This window comes from Hypanus sabinus, chromosome 4 (genome assembly GCF_030144855.1).
Source record: "Hypanus sabinus isolate sHypSab1 chromosome 4, sHypSab1.hap1, whole genome shotgun sequence".
NCBI lineage: Eukaryota > Metazoa > Chordata > Chondrichthyes > Myliobatiformes > Dasyatidae > Hypanus > Hypanus sabinus.
Window position 1 is genome coordinate 74,128,118 of NC_082709.1, and position 19,162 is coordinate 74,147,279.

Here is a 19,162-nt window from a genome sequence, read left to right on the forward strand (position 1 = left end):
CTGGCGGTGGGTGGGTGGGAGGCTGGAGTTCGGGCCCGGAGGCTGTCTACTGAGGCAATGAAGCACTCAAAACTGCTTCGGTACCCTGAGTCCGAGCACCCTGCACTTAAAGGCAAACCCGTTGAGTTTTCTGAGTGGAAAAATTTGAGCAAGTGGGATAGAAGCAAGTGCTGATAGCCACAAAACTAAATTGTGGAATAGATTGGACATAAGGAACCCCCTTGAGTATCGCTGTATTCTGGTCGTGATTAACAACCCCTCCCCTGTCATCTGGTCTGCAAGAATATTGTCAATATTAAACTGGTCCATGGTGCAGAAAAGGTTGGTGACCCCTGCTGTACTTGAATTGTTACTTGAGATTTGGCCCACAATGGTGGTGCCATCTACAAACTAGAGAATGCAGTTAGAGCAGAGTCTGGTGATAAGTGTACAGGGAGTAAAGTAGAATTCTGAGAACACGTTCTTGAGTTGCGGGGTGCTGGGGTCGCCAGTGTTGAGGATAATTGTGACCATCTGGATTGTGCAAAGCAATCATGAATGAATTATTTTGCAAAGGTAACTTTGAACAAAATCACTTAGTCCAGCGGCCACAGGCTTGAGTTGTTTTTGAGTTTGCTGATCTTTGTTTTGACTATGAAATGGTGAGTGAAGACACACTTAATGTTCTCTTTTTAATGGCCTGTGTACAATAAATTTGTGATTTAGTCAGATTGGGATAAGATTAAAACCTCTTTACCGCTTATATATGAAAGAGCTGGATCAAGCTCAGTTGATTGGATTCCTGCTTGATGTTATGGGTCTGGTTCTGGTGGGGCACAGTGCTTTATAGTACCAGCACCTTGGGTTCATTTCCCACTGCTGCCTGTAAGGAGCTTGTGACTGTATGGGTTTCCTCTGGTTTCATCTCACAATCCAAAGACGTACCATTTGTTAGGTTAATTGACCAATGTAAATTGTCCTGTGATTAGTCTAGGATTAAATTGGGGAGGGGGTTGCTGGCCAGTGCAGTTTGAAGGGCCTGTTCTGTGCTGTATCTCAAACAAATACATTTGAAAAATTGGAAATTGCAGAGAAGATTTTCTAAGATGAGTTAGAGCTTAAGTTGAGCAGGCTAGGACTTTATTCACCTGAGCACAGGACGTTGAGGGGTGATCATATGGAGGAGTATGATATCATGAGGGTCATAGGGTGAATGGATACAATCTTTTTCCCAGGGATGGGCAATCAAGAACTAGAGGGTAGAGGTTTAAGTTAAGAGGAGAGACTTAATAGGAACCAGGGTGGTCAGTATATACAATGAGCAGCCAGGGGAAGTGGTTGAGGCAGGTATAATAATAACTTTTATAGTAATAATATAAGGTATAATAATAATAACACAGCTCGAACCATATCATCAAGTTCGCCGATGACACCACTGTGGTGGGTCTCATCAGCAAGAACGACGAGTCAGCTTACAGAGAGGAGGTGCAGCGGCTAACGGACTGGTGCAGAGCCAACAACCTATCTCTGAATGTGAACAAAACAAAAGAGATGGTTGTTGACTTCAGGAGAGCATGGAGCAACCACTCCCCGCTGAACATCGACGGCTCCTCGGTAGAGATCGTAAAGAGCACCAAATGTCTTGGTGTTCACCTGACGGAGAATCTCACCTGGTCCCTCAACACCAGCTCCATAGCAAAGAAAGCCCAGCAGCGTCTCTACTTTTTGCGAAGGCTGAGGAAAGTCCATCTCCCACCCCACATCCTCATCACATTCTACAGGGGTTGTATTGAGAGTGTCCTGAGCAGCTGCATTACTGCCTGGTTTGGAAATTGCACCACCTCGGATCGCAGGACCCTGCAGCAGATAGTGAGGTCAGCTGAGAAGATGATCGGGGTCTCTCTTCCCACCATCACGAGCATTTACACTATACGCTGCATCCGCAAAGGAAACAGCATTATGAAGGACTCCATGCACCCCTCATACAATCTCTTCTCCCTCCTGCCATCTGGGAAAAGGCTCCGAAGCATTCGAGCTCTTACTACCAGACTACATAACAGTTTCTTCCCCCAAGCCATCAGACTCCTCAATACCCGAAGCCTGGACTGACACCTTGCCCTACTGTCCTGTTTAATATTTATTGTAATGCCAGTACTGTTTTTGTGCACTTTATGCAGTCCAGTGTAGGTCTATAGTCTAGTATAGCTTTCTGTGTGTTTTTTTATTACATAGTTCAGTCTAGTTTTTGTACTGTGTCATGTAAACCATGGTCCTGAAAAATGTTGTCTCATTTTTACTATGTACTGTACCAGCAGTTATGGTCGAAATGACAATAAAAGTTGACTTGATTTTTAAAAGTCAGTTGGGCAAGTACATAGATAGGAAAGGTTTAGGAGGTTATGGGTTCAATTCTGGCAAGCAGGACAAGTTTGGATGTTGCATCTGTTTCTGTGCTGTATGACTATAAGACATACCTGAAAGATGGATAAAAACACAGGGTTTTTTCTTTGACAAAGATCTGCTATATATGGTAAGGTACAGTCAGTTAGTGTCATATTGAATGATATTCTAATTTCTTTTATAAACATTGATATGTTCAGCTAGTTGACTTATATTCCTGGCCTATGGAAAGGCCAGGAATAATCTCATCATGTTTTTTGGACATGGCCTTTCAAAGATAGTTTCATTTTTGTTTTAGTGATTCACTCAGGAGATTCTTTCGTTATTGTTTAAAAATTTGTAGTTTCACTATTTGAATCTAGAAGGCTTGTGAGGCAAAGCTGTAATCTGCTTTAATCTGCTTTAAAAGCCGGAGGAAGGATATAGTGTCATTCTAAATAACTGATTTATTGTTCTCGTATAGAAAATAAATCCCGATGCAAACAATGTTAACTTGATGCTTGTGAGCAGGAGGCATTGAGCATATTTACTGTATTTTCACCACTCTACACTAATGTTAATTGAGTTTGTTGTACAGATTTATGGATGTGTTCAGAGAAGATAATCCTGTTAAAGGAGAGCAGTCAGCTATAAATGGGGCACAGCTTTTTGGTGCAGAAATTCTAATTTAACCCACTATGCGAGGGAGTACTTGTTTGTGCCAAGCTTCTTTGGCTCATTGGGCTCTCATCTCAGTGTGTGATTGTATAGTTCCCTATCAGCATGGTGGTGCTCTGGTCATGTTATCTCTTCCTTATTTACCTCTTGCTTTATCTCTCATTTACTTTCCTCTGTAGTTTGCTCACTACCAGCAAAGAAAAGCGAAAGGTGACTGCTTGGATTCGGCGAAAAAGAAGAAGAGGAAGGGCCAGGCTGTCCACCAGGATGACCTTCTGCAGGAAGAGCAGTCGTTAGTTGAACAAGAGGGTGTAATCTTGGAACATAAGGTAAATGTGCACACAACCATTGCATTTTAAAGGTGAAGAGAGTAAACTAACCACAGCATTGTTAGATAAATAGAAAAGTAGACAAGCTTGTATTATTTAATATCCAGTATCTCTGATTTAGGTCTGTCCCATACATAAATCACCTAGCAACAAAAATGCAGCAAAATAATGGAAGGTGTTAATCTCTGTGATAATAGCTTTGTATCATCTTCAGCTGCTCAATTTTTGACACCTCCATAATAAAGAAGTGCACCACTGGTTGCTGAGCTGAAGATGTTTTCATAGCAGTCTCGGGCAAAAGTTGCTAATTAAAATATTCCTTGTGTTCAACCATGTGTTGAGTTTGCAGATAATCTGATTGAGGTTTTATTACTATCTTGCTCAGTAAAGGATCTTGTTTTGCTCTTTACTCATTGCTGTTATATTTTTTTCCGTTTTGCTCTTTGGAACTAACTAACATCTTTTCAAAATAAGCTGTCCTTCGGTGTATAATATCTGAAAAATAAGTACTATCAAATTGATATGTGACTTAAGTGTATTGCTTTGCATGATTCCTGCCATTCTGTTAGGAGAAGCTAGATATTTTTATTTTGTATACTTAACATAGAACGTTATACCACAGTGCAAGGCTATTTGCCCATGATGTTGTGCTGACCTTTTAATCTACTCTGAGATCAGTCTAACCTTTTCCTTCTTGCATAACCTTCCAGTTTTCTAAGAGTTCCTCAAATGTACATTTGACACAGTATGCTGTTGTACAAGTAATTTGTGTTTCCAAAATCATTTTGTAATGAAAGCCAACCTGTTTGGTTGATTGTCTTCATTTAACCATTGCGTGCATTAGATGAATTAGTTCCTGCCATTTCCCTTCCAAGGTCTGAGAGCAGCAGAGTTTAATATGACGTGGAGTAGACGCTCCCAACCTTCTTTATGCCGTGTACCAATACTATTAAGCAACGGGTCAGTGAACCCCTGATGTAGAGGCTGTCTTTATACAGATCTTTATACAATGTAAAATTTTTGTGTTAAATGAGTTAATAACTATTTATAACCATATAGCAATTACAGCATGGAAAGAGGCCATCTCGGCCCTTCTAGTCCGTGCCGAACGCTTACTCTCACCTAGTCCCATCGACCTGCACTCAGCCCATAACCCTCCATTCCTTTCCCATTCTATTTGACTATCCAATTTGACTTTAAATGACAATATCAAACCTGCCTCTACCACTTCTATTGGAAACTCATTCCACACAGCTACCACTCTGAGTAAAGAAGTTCCCCCTCGTGTTATCCCTAAACTTTTGCTTCCTAACTCTCAACTCATGTCCTCGTTTGAATCTCCCCTACTCTCAATGGAAAAAGCCTATCCACGTCAACTCTATCTATCCCCCTCATAATTTTAAATACCTCTATCAAGCCCCCCCTCAACCTTCTACGCTCCAAAGAATAAAGACCTAACTTGTAAACATGAGGAAATCTACAGATGCTGGAAATTCAAACAACATACACAAAATGCTGGTGGAATACAGCAGGCCAGGCAGCATCTATAAGGAGAAGCACTGTTGACATTTTGGGCCGAGACCCTTCATCAGGACTAAATGAAAGGAAAGATAGTAAGAGATTTGAAAGTAGTGGGGGGAGGGGGAAATGCGAAATGATAGGAGAAGACCGGAGGGGGTGGGATAAAGCTAAGAGCTGGGAAGGTGATCGGCGAAAGTGATACAGAGCTGGAGAAGGGAAAGGATCATGGGATGGGAGGCCTCGGGAGAAAGAAACGGGTGGGGGGGAGTGCTAGAAGGAGATGGAGAACAGGCAAACAACTAAATATGTCAGGGATGGGGTAAGAAGGGGAGGAGGGGCATTAACGGAAGTTAGAGAAGTCAGTGTTCATGCCATCAGGTTGGAAACTACCCAGCCGGTATATAAGGTGCTGTTCCTCCAAGCTGAGTTTGGATTCATTTTGACAGTAGATCTAACTTGTTCAACCTTTCTCTGTAACTTAGGTGCTGAAACCCAGGTAACATTCTAGTAAATCTCCTCTGTTCACGCTCTATTTTGTTGACATCTTTCCTATAATTTGGTGACCAGAATTGTACACAATACTCCAAATTTGGCCTTACCAATGCCTTGTACAATTTTAACATTACATCCCAACTCCTATTCTCAATGCTCTGATTTATAAGGCCAACATGCCAAAAGCTTTCTTCACCACCCTATCCACACGAGATTCCACCTTCAGGGAACTATGCACCGTTATTCCTACATCACTCTGTTCTACTGCATTCTTCAATGCCCTGCTATTTACCATGTATGTCCTGTTTGGATTATTCCTACCAAAATGTAGCACCTCACACTTATCAGCATTAAACTCCATCTGCAATCTTTCAGCCCACTCTTCTAACTGGCCTAAATCTCTCTGCAAGCTTTGAAAACATACTTCATTATCCACAACGCCACCTATCTTAGTATCATCTGCATACTTACTAATCCAATTTAATGCATATGACAAACAACACTGGACCCAGTGCAGATCCCTGAGGCACACCACTGGTCACCGGCCTCCAATCTGACAAACAGTTACCCGCCACTACTCTCTGGCATCTCCCATCCAGCCACTGTTGAATCCATTTTACTACTTTAATATTAATACCTAATGATTGAACCTTCCTAACTAACCTTCCGTGTGGAACTTTGTCAAAGGCCTTACTGAAGTCCAAATAGACAACATCCACTGCTTTACCCTTGTCAACTTTCCTAGTAACCTCTTATATATAAAAAAAAATTCAATAAGATTTGTCAAACATGACTTTCCACGCACAAATCCACGTTGACTGTTCCTAATCAGACCCTGTCTATCCAGATAATTATATATACCATCTCTAAGAATGTCATAGAATCAAGGTTGAACCTGGGTCGCAGGAGCTATGAGGTTATTACTGCACCAGCTACACCACTATGCTGGTTGCACTTTATTTCCAAAAGTGACTAACTTAGGAATGGTCTTAAAAATGCAGCATGATAATGGGCCCTTCCAGCCTTGCGAGCCCTTGCTACCTAGTTACACCCCGTGTGACCGATTAATCTACTAACCCATATGTCTTTGGAATTTGGGTGGAAACCGGAGCACGAGGAAACCCATGTGATCATGTACAGACTCCATACAGACAGTGACAGGAATTGAACCCAGTTGGGGCTGTAAAGTGTTATGCCACTATGCCAAAGGTGAATGGTATGAACCAAGATGATTCAACTGTCAGTTTTTTGGTATTAAATAGTTGACAGTGTACTTGAACAATCAACAAGTCTATTCTGCCAATCAGTCAGATCAGAGTTGATCTGCACTGCTTCCATTTATTCTGTCAATGATTTTCCTTGCTGCTTGGCCATCATTGTGCAAATTCTAACAATTGTTTGGTTGAATAAACTCTTCTCGGACTTCCAGCGAGGTACAGCATTTTTATTTTGTCTTTGTTTCAGCTTTCCAGTGTGCGCAGATTTGGTTTGCTTTGTTCCATTGTTGTGGTTGAAGCTCATTCTTGGTCCTACTCGTGTTTATTTTCTGTTTTTTAATGTTTTGCTCATCATTACTTTCCTCAGGCAAATGATGGACTGTTGAACAAAACAATAACAGAGGAAAGCAGAGCTGAGGTGAGCTGCTTATTCAAAAGTGGTTAAGTTTCTGCCTGAGAAAATGCATCTTTTCTATTAGTTTTTCTGTGTCCTCGGAGCCAATTATGTTATATTTTTTCAACATTGTTGTTTTGTCATTCTCTCCTTGGTACGCTGCTTCAAAAAGTAAATGCAAGATGTTTGGCATCTATAAAAATGCATGTACTTTACGATAAGTGATCACTTAAGATTTTTTCAATCCCTTAGTCTCTAGAATATGTCTTGCATCTGTAAACATTCACTCAAAAATCTGTAAATTCATGATTGATCATTTTGGATCTTGTTTTATAAAATATAGATATACCAAATATGTCCAGAAGTGTTTTTGGAAATGTATTCAAATGTGGGTGGTTCTACCCATGTACTTTTCCTGGCAATCTTTAGTTTTTAAAAGTCGGTATCATTTACTGTATATACAGTACTTGTTTCACTTGCAAAGTCATTGTGTGACCGTACATTTTTCTTTTGATTGTGATATTACTCTGACATTTCTCCTACCATTTACAATTTCCTGTCTTTTATTTGGGCCGAATGTGACCGACACCGCATCTGTTCATGCGGTTTCGTTGAAACTGCCAAGCTTCTTGACGCTGCGACCTCACCTATGGTTCCAGCAAGCAGAAGCCCAATTCCACGTTCGGCAGATAACCTCAGAGGACACACGTTACTACTACGTGGTGAGCTCCCTCGACCAGGAAACAGCGGCCCAGGTTGAGGAGTTCATACAGTCTCCCCCAGCTGACGGCAAATACATGGAATTCAAAGCCCTGCTCATAGGGACTTTAGGACTCTGACGGTGCGAGCGGGCTGCCCGTTTACTGCACCTGGATGGTTTGGGAGACAGACCTCCATCGGCTTTAATGAATGAGATGTTGTCTTTGGCCAGAGAACACAAGCCCTGCCTCATGATTGAGCAGGCATTCCTGGAGCAGCTGCCCGAGGACGTACGCCTGCTGCTGTCTGACGCGGATTTCAGCAACCCCCGGAAGGTGGCAGCCCGGGCGGACTTGCTGTGGAAAGCCAAGAAGGAGAGTGGGGCGTCCGTCGCATGGATCACCAGGCCACGCTCCCAGCAGCAAACCAGACTAGGCCCGGCCACAGAGCCCACTAACCCCAGAGGCAGGGGCGAGGAGACCACTGAACAATGGTGCTTCTACCACCAGCGGTGGGGCGCAGAAGCCCAGCGGCTGGCCATCGGGATAGCCTCCTGTATGTGTGGGACAAGAGGTCGGGACGCCGTTTTTCGGTCGACACCGGTGCTGAGATCAGCACCTTACCTCCGATGAGTTACGACACCCGCAACAGGGCACCGGATCCCCCCCTGCGGGCCGTGAACGGCAGCACAGTAAGGACCTACGGCACCCGTCAGGTGCAGCTACAGTCCGGCTCCAGCTGGTTCATGTGGGACTTCACACTGGCCGCTGTAGCCCAACTGCTTCTGGGTGCAGATCTTTTGGGGTCTCATAGCCTACTGGTCGACCTGCCAAGGCAGAGACTGGTCCACGCCGAGACCTTTCAGACGTTCTCCCTAGGTGCAGCCCAGTTGCCAGCCCCTCACCTCGACTCCATCATGCTGTCCGACAATGACTTCACCAGGGTCCTAGCGGATTTTCCATCGGTTCTGGCACCGCAGTTCACGGCAGCCATGCCCCGACACGGCGTACAGCACCACATCCCGACCCAGGGACCACCCCTCCACGCCCGTGCTCGAAGGCTTCCCCCGAACAAGCTCCGACTGGGGAAGGAGGAGTTCAAGAGGATGGAGGAATTAGGGATCATATAGCGGTCCGACAGCCCATGGGCCTCCCCCCTGCACGTGGTGCCCAAAGCGACAGGGGGCTGGAGACCATACGGCGACTACCGCAGGCTGAACGAGGCTACAACACTGGACCGCTACCCCGTGCCGCACATTCAGGACTTTGCAGCAAACCTGCACGGCGCACGGATCTTCTCCAAGGTAGACCTCGTCCAGGGGTACCATCAAATCCTAATGCATCTGGACCACGTCCCCAAAACAGCACTCATCACCCCGTTTGGCCTTTTCGAGTTCCTCTGCATGCCGTTTGGCCTGAAGAATGCCGCACAGACGTTCCAGCAGTTAATGGACGCAGTGGGACGCGACCTGGACTTCACTTTCATCTATTTGGATGACATCTTCATAGCCAGCAGCAGTCATCAGGAGCATCTGTCCCACCTCCGTCAACTCTACACCCGACTGAGTGAATATGGTCTAACAAACAACCCGGCCAAATGCCAGTTCGGGCTCGACACCATTGACTTCCTGGGCCACAGGATTACTAAAGATGAGGCAACCCCTCTGCCCGTTAAGGTAGACGCAATCCGCCATTTTCCCTGACCCACCACAATCAAAGGCCTTCAGGAATTCGTGGGTATGGTAAATTTCTACCACTGCTTCCTCCCTTCAGCAGCCTGAATCATGCACCCCTTGTTCGCCCTGATGTCAGGTCTGGGCAAGGACATTACCTGGGACGAGGAGTCCGCCGCCGCTTTCATTAAAACGAAAGAAGCCTTGGCAAATGCCGTGATGCTAGTGCACCCCAGAATGGACGTCCCTACCGCCCTCACAGTGGACACATCTAACACGGCAGTCGGTGGGGTACTGGAGCAACTCATCGCGGGTCGCTGGCAACCCCTGGCATTTTTCAGCAAACACCTGTGGCCACCCGAGCTCAAATACAGTGCTTTCGACCGGGAACTGTTGGTGCTATACCTGGCAATTCGGCATTTCAGGTACTTCTTAGAAGGTAGGCCCTTCACCGCGTTCACGGACCACAAGCTGCTTACCTTTACGTTTACGAAGGTGTCTGATCCCTGATCATCCCACCAGCAGCGCCATCTGTCCTAAATCTCTGAATACACGACGGATGTCTGGCACGTTTCGGGTAAGGACAATGTTGTGGCGGACGCGTCCTCTCACCCTAACATTCATGCCCTTTTCCAAGGGGTAGACTTTGAGGCGCTGGCAGAGGCGCGGCAGGCAGACGAGGAGATTCCTAGTTACAGAACCGCAGTCTCCGGTTTGCAGCTCCAGGACCTCCCCGTAGGCCCAGGTGAGAGGACCCTACTCTGTGACTTCACCACTGGCCAACCCTGTCCCGTTGTCCCGACAACCTGGCGGCGACGAGTTTTCGACTCCATTCATAACTTAGTGCACCTCTCCATCAGGACAACTGTCCGGATGGTCTCCAGCAGGTTCGTTTGGCACGGACTCCGCAAGCAAACGTGCATGCACTGCCAGACGGCCAAGGTGCAGCGGCACACCAAAGCTCTGCCGCAGCAGTTCCACCCCACCCACCGTCGTTTCGACCACATTCATGTGGATATTGTGGGCCCCCTGTTGATGTCGCGCGGAGCGTGGCACCTCCTCACTTTCATGGACCGGTTCACAAGATGGCCAGAGGCGGTCCCGCTCACCGACACCACCTCCGAATCTTGCGCCCAGGCACTGATTGCCACCTGGGTGTCCCGCTTTGGTGTACTGGCCCACATTACCTCCGACAGAGGCGCCCAGTTCACCTCCAGCCTGTGGTCAGCTATGGCCAGCCTTATGGGGACACAGCTGCACCACACAGCTGCCTACCACCCACAGTCGAACGGGCTAGTGGAGCGTTTCCATCGTCACCTAAAGTCGGTTCTTATGGCCCGCCTGTGAGGAGCTTCCCTGGATCCTACTCTGCATCTGCACGGTGCCCAAAGACGATTTGCACAGCTTGTCGGCCGAGTTGGTGTTTGGCGCACCCCTGGTCGTCCCCGGGGAGTTCATACCACCCCCAAGGGGGCACGAGGAAGAACCCGCAGCAGTCGTGGGCAGACTACGCGAGAGGCTCGGCAACATGGCCCCCATACCCACTTCGCAGCATGGGCAGAACCCAACCTGCGTACCCAAAGACCTGCAGAACTGTAAGTTTGTGTTTGTACGAAGGGGCGGGCATCGGCTACCGCTGCAACGACCCTACGAGGGGCCGTTTACGGTGATCAGGAACAACGGGTCCACGTTCATGCTGGACATTGGGGGGAGAGAGGAGGTTTTCACGGTGGACCGACTCAAACCGGCCCATGTGGTCGTGGCGCAACCGGTCTAGCTTCCGGCACCGCGGCGCAGAGGCCGACCTCCCAAACAGGGTCCGGCCCAGACTGTGGACATTGGGGGGTGTATCGCCGGTTCTGGGGTGGGGGGTGGGGTTATGTGGCGACCCACTTCCTAGCGCACTCGAACCGGCTCACAAATAGCCAGCACGCTGGCATAAAGGCCAGTCCCAAAAGGGCGCCAGATCTGCTTCACCAACAAAGGGAAAAGCCTGCGCAGGACTGTGAATACGTGCCCCCTACAGCATCCGCGCTCGGGGAGGGCGGGATCAGGGAGGCTTTAAAGCGAGGCCACAAAGTTTGAATAAAATCTTTTTTTAACTGTAGTTTACCGATTCCGTGTCGTTATTTCAGTGCTGCGTGTAGCACACCACTACAATACATCCAAAAGTATATCTTTTCAATAGTGGGCAATTGAAAGGGGGGGGGGGGGGTTTGGCCAAATTTCTTTGCCCATTGTTATCATTTTGTTAGTTTGATACCTTGGAAGTTTTTTTTAATTATATATATTGAAGGTAAAATGTTACCAGTGTATTTTTATTTGACTTCATTTTTAATGTTAAGATGTTTGCATCACTTATTTGATATAAAATAAGTGCCAAGGACCTTCACAGCAAATGATCTCTTCCAGGAGGTCAATGTGAGTAATAATACTGAAAATAGCCAAACAGAACTAGAGATCTGCCAGCTGAAAGTAATTGAGCTTGAGGAACAATTGCACCAGAAAGAAGTGACTTTGGAGCAACTTGTCACTGAGATGGAAGAACTACAGAAACAACAGGGTACCCATCAAGTGTGCGAGCAGATGCAACAGGTATGGAAGTATACCCAGGTTGGAAATTGCTTAGATTGTCTTCTGTAACTTAATGAGCTTTGATTATAGACTACTCCTTGCTGTGCTTTGTAGCTTAGAATTTATTGTTTTAATCTGTTTGGTGAAATAGCTTGGCATTTGACCACAGAGGTGCTCTTGCGCATTTTGACAGGAGAATTTGGCTTGTGACAAACACTGTTGCTATGTATTTAGATGTGTCTTTTCAAAGAAATGTTTCTGGTAATTCATTTTTAGCTTAAATCTTTTGTAGTGCTGTGCTTCAAATTTTTACTGTTATGCTGTATGTATTTTTGGCAGCTCTGTAAGAGCATCCTGTTCTGTTTTCATGCTGGTTTGGGTTACTGTTGAAGATGAGAGAGGAGGAGAAATGTGTGTCATCCACTTAGGATGGTTGGATTAAGGGGAGATTTCTCTGGTGAGGGACACTTAAGGTTGGGCTTGGAGGTTTTGTTCGAGAGGAGACTGAGAGAGAAGACGCTGGGGAGAACCGGTCACAGCATATGATCCGGTGGGAGACCTGTTTGTTCGAGGTGGATTGTGAGTGACGTTTGGAAGGTGGTGTGTCCTTTCACGTTGACCGAGGGCCCAGCGCGCCAGTGACAGAAGTTCAAGATGAGCTCCAACTTGTGCACATTTAACTATTTAATCAGAATGGGTCTTCTTTTAGTTATTCTTTACTAAACTTTTAGTTAAGATTCATTAATATAATTCCTTTAATCATATGCAGTGTACTGTCTTTTATTTCGTATCAGGGTAGCAAATTACACAGCGTCCACACAAACTGGGGTTTGGGGCGGGATTGGGCGCACTTCAATCTCACAAGTTTGGCGGGACTGGATATTGTCTTCCCTAGACTTATGCAGCCAAAGAAACCAGGGTGTTACATTTTATTCTTAACGATGCTGGGTTTGGGTATGTGGTTCTTTGAGTTCTTCTATTTTTCAGAAGCATGAATACTAGCTTTTTATTTATTTCTTGCCTAAGGGATATTAAGATGAGCAAAGAATGCAATGTGCCAGATATCTAACACTGAAACTGGTCTATTCTGAATGGAATCCTTTAACTAGCTTTTGGGAGATCTCCCTGCCACATCCCACTTACCCACTCCCTCTTATTACTAAGGAGTTCTTGAACAGATTGAAAATTAGGTTTGTGGTGAAGAAAAACAATCCAAGCCTCATGATTTTGTATGATTCAAAGAGTGCCCCTTGCTACCCAACGTCTACTGCTCCAAGGAATTGGGCACGAGGGACCAAATTAAAAGGGGCCAGTGTTCCCAAAGAATCTTGGTGCTAGATGAATTCACCAAAATGAAGAGAGCTTAAGCCATGGTAGAATCTTGATGAGCAATTTTAAAAGGTCATTACATTAGTGGAGCTGAAACCAATGTCCTCAGGAGGAATAGTAAGTGATTTGGTTATTTAATTTTAAGTTGAACTAAGAAACTGAATACATTAACTAGCCAGTTCAATGAAAGGATATGATTCATTACTAGAAATGATAAATGAAATTCCATCCTTGATGTAGTGTTAGCATTTGTTCATTTTTAGATATACCACATTTAGGATATTTACACATTCATATGACAGTGTTGTAAAACTTTTTTTATTCATTTACTTGTAGGGTTTTTAAACTGAATTAATTTTAATAAATGTCACTGTTTCAAATGAATTGAAATGCATTGGTATTGGGTTTTCAGTTGAAAGTATGTCATGCTTGGAATTATGCGGTTGTTTCTTGCCTGTGCAGTTACTAATCCCGTTATGTAATGAAATTATAAGTGAAATGTCAGATTTCCTGTGGACAAAATTAATCTCCAAGTTGAAGGTAAATGCAGTCTACCTGAGCTGTCTTCTTTCTCCCCCCACCTCCGAGGACAGCTTTCAGTAAAGATTAAAGCACATTATCTGTTGGCTTTTTCCACCTCATTAAAGGCTAATTGAGTAAATTGTATATATTTGTAATGTACTTAAAATTGGATATTCATGATATTCTTGTCTGATAAGGAGCTGGAGACAGCAGTACAGGAACGGAATGACCTAATTAGCCAGTTGACTGATAACCTGCAGCAAGCCATTCAGAACAGAGATGAGGTACAGCAGGAAACATTGGAGTTAACCAATCAGATTCAGTCTTTACAGCAGCAATTACAGCAGGTAACATCTTCAAATGTACTGTATTAACAATTTTGGTCTTTTTAGGAAATATCCAAACTTTCTGACTAATATATGGTAGAGCTCTGCAGTACAGGTTGTCAATAGTGGCTTGTTTGGTGATCCAAAATTAGCATTGAATATTTCCAGATATGTCTGCATGCCAAACAAAAGTTTTTTTTTCTTCTGTTTTAGAGAAGCATTTCAACCTCGTTCAGCACTGGATGAGAGAGGAAATAAGAGAATTTCCTCTCTACTGAAGCAAACTGATGTGCTGAGTACTTGCAGCATTTTTATGCGCTTGTATTTCAGATTTGCAGTGTCTGCAGTTTTTTCCTTTTCAGTTATATTGTTAATATTTTTGGAGCAATCATTCATGTGGTCTCTGTTAGACAAATTTGTATCTTATTACTGATCATTATACATTTATGCTGTGCTATGTATATAGGATATGAAACATTAACGTTAACATACATTACTTTGCAAGATCTTTTGTGTTCAAAACCTAGCATTAATGAAGTTGGGCAAAGTAGCTGTCGGGTGACTGAAGAGGTAAAAAGCGATAGTGAATTTGAGGAAATTGGAGGTGGAGTTTCAGAGATCAGTGGCTGGTCAGCAGAGTGCAAGTGACTTGGAAACCTGAGCATCCAATGATATCTATAATAAAAGAATACAGAGTTCTGTGAAGATTTAGGAAAGGGCAAGGATTGCATAGGCTGTGTCAGGAAGAGAATTTCAAAGTTGTGGCACTGTTTGATCAGGCGTTATAGGTTATTGGAGTGTTGGGGTAACGTGTTAACAGCTGCAGTGAAGCATGATGCTGGAGCTAGAGCTTTGGATGAACTCTAGTATCTGGAATGTGGAATCCAGCAGACAGAATAGAAGGTCAGTGAAATAGTCAAGTTTGGAGGCAATAGAAAAGCAGATCAAGGAGTTTTAGCAGCAGATGGGTTGAGATAGAAGTTGGATCTGGGAATAACTGTTGAGATGATTGCTTCAGTATTGAACAGGATGTTCTTCTGAAGCTCGGTTTTGGGATCAAATGCAATGCAAGTATATTTACACATCGAATACTGGTGATCTGTGTGATAAGTCAGATGTTGAAAGCTGAATGTTAATCTGGATCCCAATGTCATTTCTTTAGATGATATCATCATGTTCTCATCTACGTGATCCTTGGAAGCCAGCAGAATTGATTCAAAATATTTTCGATTCACAATTGTTGCCTGACCTGTGTATTTGCAGTGAATTTTGTTTGTATTTAATTTTCATTCTGCTGTCGGTTTGTTATGATCGTATGTGTGGAGAAAGTGCCCAGTGATGCTACAAAATATATTTTGTTAAAATGGTTGCAGAATGTTTTAGTGCATAATTTTGGGCAGGTTGCATTGATAATATGATGCAAGCTGAACTGGTCCCTGGCTTTTGTGTGCTGGTAAGGGTGCTTTTAACATTAACGGGTCTGGCCACCCCACTGATAGCTGAACACTACAAATGATAAAACCAATAAACCCTCTCAGCTGTTTCAGCAGCTACCGAAGATGTTATTGGTATCACTGATTGCAAGGGATTTGTGTACCATAAGTTCAAGTTTACTGTCTTCACCCATTCACATTTATACAGCTAAATGACACAGCATGTATGATTACAGATAAAGCAAACAGTCACAGAACAATACTTTTGGTACAAGTTCTGGAGTGCGGCATGGCCTGAAGATTGAAGTGCATGGGATGTTGTCCTGTAGCCACGTTTCTGCAAGAACATGTACGCGGTAGTTACTTGTCTTGCGCTGTGTCAGCTGCAAGCAAAGACCGTCCAGTTTCTCTTCTAGGGTGTGAACACTGAAGAGCAGCACTGACAGGAGGTGCCAGACCCTAACCGAGGATGGATTCCCACGTGCCCACAATGCCTCTGTTCTCTCCAGAATGCATCTGACACCTCTGTCCCTGGGTGGCTGTAACATACGAGAGCGTGGCATGAGGGCCTGGTCCATCCAATAGCCGAAGCCATGCAGCTCTCCTGACATTAGTTTTACCAATATTCCAATATACCGAGTATCCATAGCAGAAAAACTGTTAACAAATCCTTGCAGGTTGGTAGTTGTAAATTGTCCCATGATTAGGCTAGAATTGCATTGGGGGATTGCTGGGTGGCGTGGTTCAAAGGGCCTATTCTGTACTGCATTTCAATAAATAAATGTTACCCCCACACCCTGTTTCTTTGTAGAGAAAGTAAGAAACAAGCTATATTTTTATATATTAGTACTTGGTCTGTGATGCCACCCAAGTAGGTGCTATGTGTTGATGAACTTATTTCAGCTCTCTTTATCTGTTTGCTGGGATTAAAATCATTTTCATGTTTGCTCTGGGTTCTACTGAAGAAACGTATTCATGAAGAATTTTTATACATAATCTTATTTTTCAGGCAAGCGATATTCTGAAAAATAAAAGTCCTGGACTTGTGGAGCTCTTTCAGGCTCAGCAACAGATTACGCTTTTCCAGCAGAGCCTTAAAGAGCAATGTGATTGTATGGAGACTCTTGAACAACGAGCATATGATCTGGAGCTTCAACTGGAATGTTCAGAGAAGGTGAGAAGTAGCAAAACTGTCCAGCATTTCCACCATCTTCAACCTTCATGTTGCTGTTTACTGAATACTATTTCCATATGGAGATCCTGTCTGGCCATGTTCATTGATTAGTCATATGTACTTTTCAGATATAATGATATAATGGCTTTAAAATAATATTTTGGTTTTCATTTTCAGAAGTATAGAATTGAATAGTGGAAGACCAGTTTAAGTTTGTGAGGATTTGGAAGACACTATATTTGTACTTTTGTAAGGGTTTTGAAGAGATGAAAGCAAAACTTAACCAGATGAGATCTGAAATGAGCAGTTCAAACAAAAAGATTGAATGTATTTGGCTCTTAGTTTTATGAAATATTGCCCCCTCTGTCTGTTGCCCCTGATTTCACCCTAGCTCAATCATGGGACAACTTACAGTGACCAATCAAAGCTACTGTCTGGTATGCATTTCAGCTGTGGTGGGGGGGGGGGGAGTCGAGCTCCTGGAGAAACCCAAGTGTTCCAGCAAGTGGACATTCAGACTCCTCACAGGTGACGTCAGAATTGAAATCCGAACTCCATTCCAAGCTGTAGTGGCATTGTGCTGACCGCTGTGCTTCTCTACTCTGATATTCTGTGAGAATAAGAGGAGTTAAAGAATTGAAGGTGCTTTAAATTGCGCAGGTATCCTTTTAGTGAAAAAAAAACTGGAAAGAAGTTTTGAAATACAAAATAGTGCAGATGATGAAAGTCAGAAATAGAAACAGGAGATGCTGAAAACACTGGTGCTCTGGCTTCCTCTCATATCTACCCTGTTATGGCGGGAGAGTTTCAAATTGAGGCAAAGATTCCTGAATGTAGCAACTATAGAAAGTAAAGCAAGTTTAGTAAACAGGATAGGTTGGGCAGGACTGGAATATTGAGTGCCTGATTGGCTAAACTGCATCTTGTTTTCTGAATGATAGAAGCCTGACAGATTAGGCAAATCAACTCAGACCCTGGGTAGGCACATCAGAGTGTGATGTTATAGTAGAAACCTATTGCAAAATATGTAGGACTGGCTGCTCAATGTTCTGCGGGTACGATAGAACGGGAGGTAAGAGAGCGGGAAAGTTGTGCTTTTGGAAAGTTTGTTTGTTTTCATTCTTCAGTACCAAAGTGTGAAGGAGAATGAAATGATTGTTACTCTTGATCCAATGAAGCATTTAAAAAATAAAGTGAACATTAAGAGCACATCAAAACAAAAAGAAAAAATGCAATAAATATAAAACCAATTCTATAAAACACAACATGCAAGTAACTTTTTTTATTTACATAAAGTGCCACTAGATCATGTGTATGTAGTGGTGGTGGGGTGAATTAATGGGTGGAGGTGTTGATCAGTTTGATGTCTTGGGGCAAGTGATTGTTTCTTGAGTCTAGTGGCCTTGGAGTAGATGCTGTGTATCCTCTTTCCTGATGGGATGGGATCAAACAGTCAATAAGCAGGATGGATAGGATTCTTCATGATATTGCTGCCCTTTTCCCATCACCTTTCTGTTAATATGTCCTTGATGGCTGGTGATGCATTGGGCAGTTTTGACTACCCGTTGTAGAGCCCTCCTGTCTGCCGCAGTGCATTTTCTATATTACACGGCGATGTGGATTGATTTGGGGAGAACATCTCAGCATTTTATTGGGAGAATGTTCACTGAGGTTATATGGATAGAACTTTGAAACAAAAGGCGTGATCGCAAAGAGCTGTCGGAATGATGGGGTTGTAATAGCAGGAGAATGTAGTTTCCCTAATGTTGACTGAGATGGACATGGTTCTAAGTAGTAGTGCAGCACCTTGGGTCCAATGACCATAATCCTATCAGTTTTTAAATAGTTATGGAAAAAGGTAAGACTTGTGAACAAGTTAAAGCTGTAACTTTGGCATTAGACAGGAACTTGTGAAATTTGATCAAGGTAGGGTATCGGCAAGTAAGAGGGTGCCTGGCAGGCAGGAGGCTTCTAAAAGTGAGAAAGAATGGACTCATGGCTCTTCCTGTTCGAGTGAAGAGCAAAGCCGGCAAGATTAGGGCATCTTGGCCAAATAGGGATATTGACACTTTGGCCTGGAAAAAGGAAGAGGCATTTGTCAGATGTAGACGGCTTGTGATTGAGCAAATCATTTTGATGGGTACAAGGCATGTAGGAGCAGATGTAAGAGGGAAATCAGGAAGGTAAAAAGAGGACTCAAGGTTGTAATGGCAGTAGAAACCAAAAAGATTCTAAGTATAGTAAAAACAAAAAGGTAATTGAGTCCATTTAAGGGTCAGTGTGGTAATTTATTCATGGAGCCACTAGAGACAGACAAAGAATTAAATTAATATCTTTTGTCTATATTAATAAATATAAATAAATGGTAGGACTTTGAGGAATGCAGTAGAACAAAGTGATCTAGGAATAATGATGCATAGTACCCTGAAGGTGGAATCTCATGT

The 19,162-nt window shown here is 43.8% G+C and overlaps 1 protein-coding gene across 4 annotated transcripts in view; it reads left to right on the top strand.

The window, feature by feature from the left end:
- Nucleotides 1-19,162, top strand: part of pcnt (pericentrin) — a 210,193-nt gene that overhangs the window by 6,353 nt on the left and 184,678 nt on the right. For all 4 annotated transcript variants that reach the window (XM_059967417.1, XM_059967418.1, XM_059967419.1 and 1 more), the window contains exons 2-6: nt 3,216-3,365; nt 6,963-7,013; nt 11,773-11,955; nt 13,983-14,132; nt 16,554-16,718. In XM_059967417.1, the coding sequence (XP_059823400.1) occupies nt 3,216-3,365; nt 6,963-7,013; nt 11,773-11,955; nt 13,983-14,132; nt 16,554-16,718 (699 nt within the window). The remainder of the gene's footprint in view (nt 1-3,215; nt 3,366-6,962; nt 7,014-11,772; nt 11,956-13,982; nt 14,133-16,553; nt 16,719-19,162) is intronic.